At 47.8% G+C, this 3,062-nt stretch overlaps 1 protein-coding gene across 1 annotated transcript; it reads left to right on the top strand.

Moving 5' to 3' along the window:
• Window positions 1-841: 841 nt before the first annotated feature.
• Window positions 842-2,227, top strand: LOC106001824 (DDB1- and CUL4-associated factor 12-like protein 2). The gene has a single exon (XM_013036790.1). The coding sequence runs from the start codon at window positions 842-844 to the stop codon at window positions 2,225-2,227; it is 1,386 nt and encodes a 461-aa protein (XP_012892244.1).
• Window positions 2,228-3,062: the final 835 nt, after the last annotated feature.

Below are 3,062 nucleotides of genomic sequence, written 5' to 3'. Positions count from 1 at the left end.
GGGAAGCTCCAGCCAAATCTAGAGACTGACTCATTACTTATAACCTAAGGTATTTATAATGGGTCTAACAAAACTTAAATTGTCCAGTTGGCATAGTTCAAAATTTACTACTGGTGGGACAAACGGCGGGAAACAAGTTGACAGCCGGGAAGGAGGGAAGATGAGCCGGACGGTGCTTAAGGTCCTAACTAGCAGTACTTTTGATCTGGTACCTTCCCACAAAAGTTTATCTGGTCTATGAGAGAGGGTAACACAGGAGTGATGCTTGTTTTACACTAAACTTTGAAATTTCACTCATTGTCAATGTCTTCCAAAAGTTTTCTGCTAACTCCTAAGCCACAAAGTTTCTTGATTTACACAGGTTTGCACTGACTTGGAGGATGCCACAGCCGTCCAGCACTGTTGTAGGTAGCACTTCCCTCACCATAGCCATGATGGGTCATTGAGACAGGTTCAGACCCCCTCCCACTAAGTAACACCTGCCATAGGATGAGCCTATGGCTCTCCCACCGCATGTTGCTCCTCCATCTTCAACTCTGTGGCTGCTTCTGCTCTTCACGGTTGCTCCAGCGCCTTGCCACTTTGTGATGTGAAGCAGCCACTCTGTGACGTGACCAGACTAAGACACGACCACGCCCCCACCTCCAACGTCCACAGCCAGGCCCCGCCCCTCTGGCCACCTGTTACCCCGCCATCTTAGCATTGTGGCAGTGGCGGCATTTGGCAGTGGCCTCAGTCTCTGCTTTGAACTTTGTGTTCCAGGACGAAGCCTACCCTCCGCCACTCCCGTGGCCTCCACTGTCCATAGCAGTGCCTTGGTTTGTGATTGCTGGTGCTTGCCATGGCTCACCTGAGACCAGGTAAAGAGAAGCGCAAGGCGCCGGATGAGGGGCCTGGCGCCTCTTTGGTGCAGGACCAGGAGGTCGGCCAGGGTGATGCCACATTGGTGTCCAAGAGGCGGAAGTGGTCACTTGGGCGCCATTCGTTTGTGTACGGCCTGAAAGGCCGTGAGCTGGGCACATGGGGCCACAGAGAGGCTATTGGCTTTCAGAGGCAACTGTGCGACTATGCTGTGCTGAAGCTGCCACACCTGCTCAGGGTTCGCCACCTGGGCTTGGGCACTGTCAACAAGGTATTCGCGTCACAGTGGCTAAATGGCAGGCAGGTGGTGTGTGGCACCAAGTGCAATTCGCTCTTTGTGGTGGATGTGCTGTCAGGCCAGATGACACGTATTCCGCTCCTGAGGGATATGATCCCTGTCCCAGCACGTGCCTATCCCACCAGTGGCATCCATGCCATCGAGATAAATCCCTCCAAGACACTGCTGGCCACCAGTGGGGAAAACCCCAACAGCCTGGCTGTTTATAAGCTTCCTACCTTCGATCCTGTGAGCCTGGGTGACCGCCAAGGCCACAGTGACTGGATTTTCACCATCATCTGGGTAAATGAAACGGTGGCCATAAGTGGCTCCCGTGATGGCACTTTGGCAATGTGGCACGTGAATCCTGACTCATCCGGTATGGACGTTGCCCTTAGTGAGAATGCTGACCTTCCAGTGTATGCCCACATGCGTCCAAAAGGAATGCAGGCTATCCCTACGGGATCTTCCAGCCCCGGTGCCTGCAAAGTGCGAGCTATGGCTTTCAGTGCCCCAAACCGGGAGCTGGGTGCTGTATCCCTAGATGGCTGCTTCCATCTCTGGAAAGTGGGGGACAACCTTTCCAGACTGTTGACCATGAGGCTGTCCTACTGCCGAGAAAATGTGTGCATGGCCTACTGCGACGAGCTGTCCATGTATGCAGTGGGTTCCCAGTTTCATGTCTCCTTCTTGGATGTGCGCCAACATCGGCAGAAAATTCCACCGCTGTGTTCCCGTGATGGTGGCACGGGTGTGCGTTCATTGAGCATCTATCAGAACCTGGTCACCGTGGGCACGGGCCACGGTGCTCTACTCTTGTATGACATCCGCACCCGCAAGTTCCTTGAAGACATGTCCGAACACAATCCAGAACTTCCTGTAGACCCTGCAGGGAGGAAGTTGAAACTGATGACTGGCTCTGGCTGGGTGAACGAAGATGATCTCTGGGTCGACTTCTTTGGTGATTTGGAGTACTATCCCAACGCAGTGTACACACACTGCTACAACTGGCCTGAGATGAAGCTCTTTGTAGCTGGGGGACCAGTCCATCCAGATGTCCGTGGGAACTACGCAGGCCTCTGGAGCTAAGGATAATGATTTCTTTCTCAAAGTGGAAATAGGGCAAATTAACCAGTCTACTTCGAAGCAGTGAGAGAAAGTACTAGATCCTTGTTCATTGGATTTAATTCTTTATAACAAGGCAGAGGGTGGGGGGGAGATGTACTCTAAAAAGAAGTATCAGAATCCTGTGATTGTATCAAGATTCCCATTTGCCTAAACTGGTTAGGAATTGATTTGCATTTATTTTAATACTCAAAAGTAATCTGGAAATCAGTCTTCTTCAAGTTTTAAAGTTTTTGTATACCCTGTGCTCAAATCGATAAAAAGAAACATTTGGGAAAAGAAAGAAGAAAAGTATGCTTACCAGGTGTTCATGCTTATAATCCTTACCACTTAGGAGACTGAGATACAGAGGATCAAATTTTGAAGTCATTGCAAGCAGAAAAGTTTATGTCTCAGAAGTAATGAGTAAAAAGCAATGACTCAAATAGTAGAGTACCATTTAAGTAAGCAAGCCTACAGTGTAAGAGATATATGTGCCTAATCTTTTTAATTTCTTGTCTTAAAACTGTCAAATCGTGCATATGTTTCCATGTTTGTGGTTCTAAGAGCTTGGAAATAATTTTAGTACTATTATTTATAGCTGGGATTGTATTTATTTAGATAGACTGTGTAGTAGATTAGGCAGAAAATATTCTAATCCAAGGTATACAGTGGATACATTTCAGTTGCTATTTTTAACACCAAGTATAGTTTTTCAATGTGAATACATTTAATTTTTTTATTTCTGTTCATGATTTAAGTTTCAAGAAAAGTATCTGCCCAATAGAAGAATGCATGCACTCTGATCATTCAAGAAGAA

This window comes from Dipodomys ordii, unplaced genomic scaffold (assembly GCF_000151885.1).
Source record: "Dipodomys ordii isolate 6190 unplaced genomic scaffold, Dord_2.0 Scaffold462, whole genome shotgun sequence".
Taxonomy (NCBI): domain Eukaryota; kingdom Metazoa; phylum Chordata; class Mammalia; order Rodentia; family Heteromyidae; genus Dipodomys; species Dipodomys ordii.
Note: the sequence above shows the minus strand (reverse complement) of the source record. Positions and strands in the feature narration are given on the sequence as shown.

What these genes read in the sequence shown, in the direction of transcription:
- LOC106001824 (XM_013036790.1), top strand. Translation starts at nt 842, where the DNA reads ATGGCTCACCTGAGACCAGGTAAAGAGAAGCGCAAGGCGCCGGATGAG.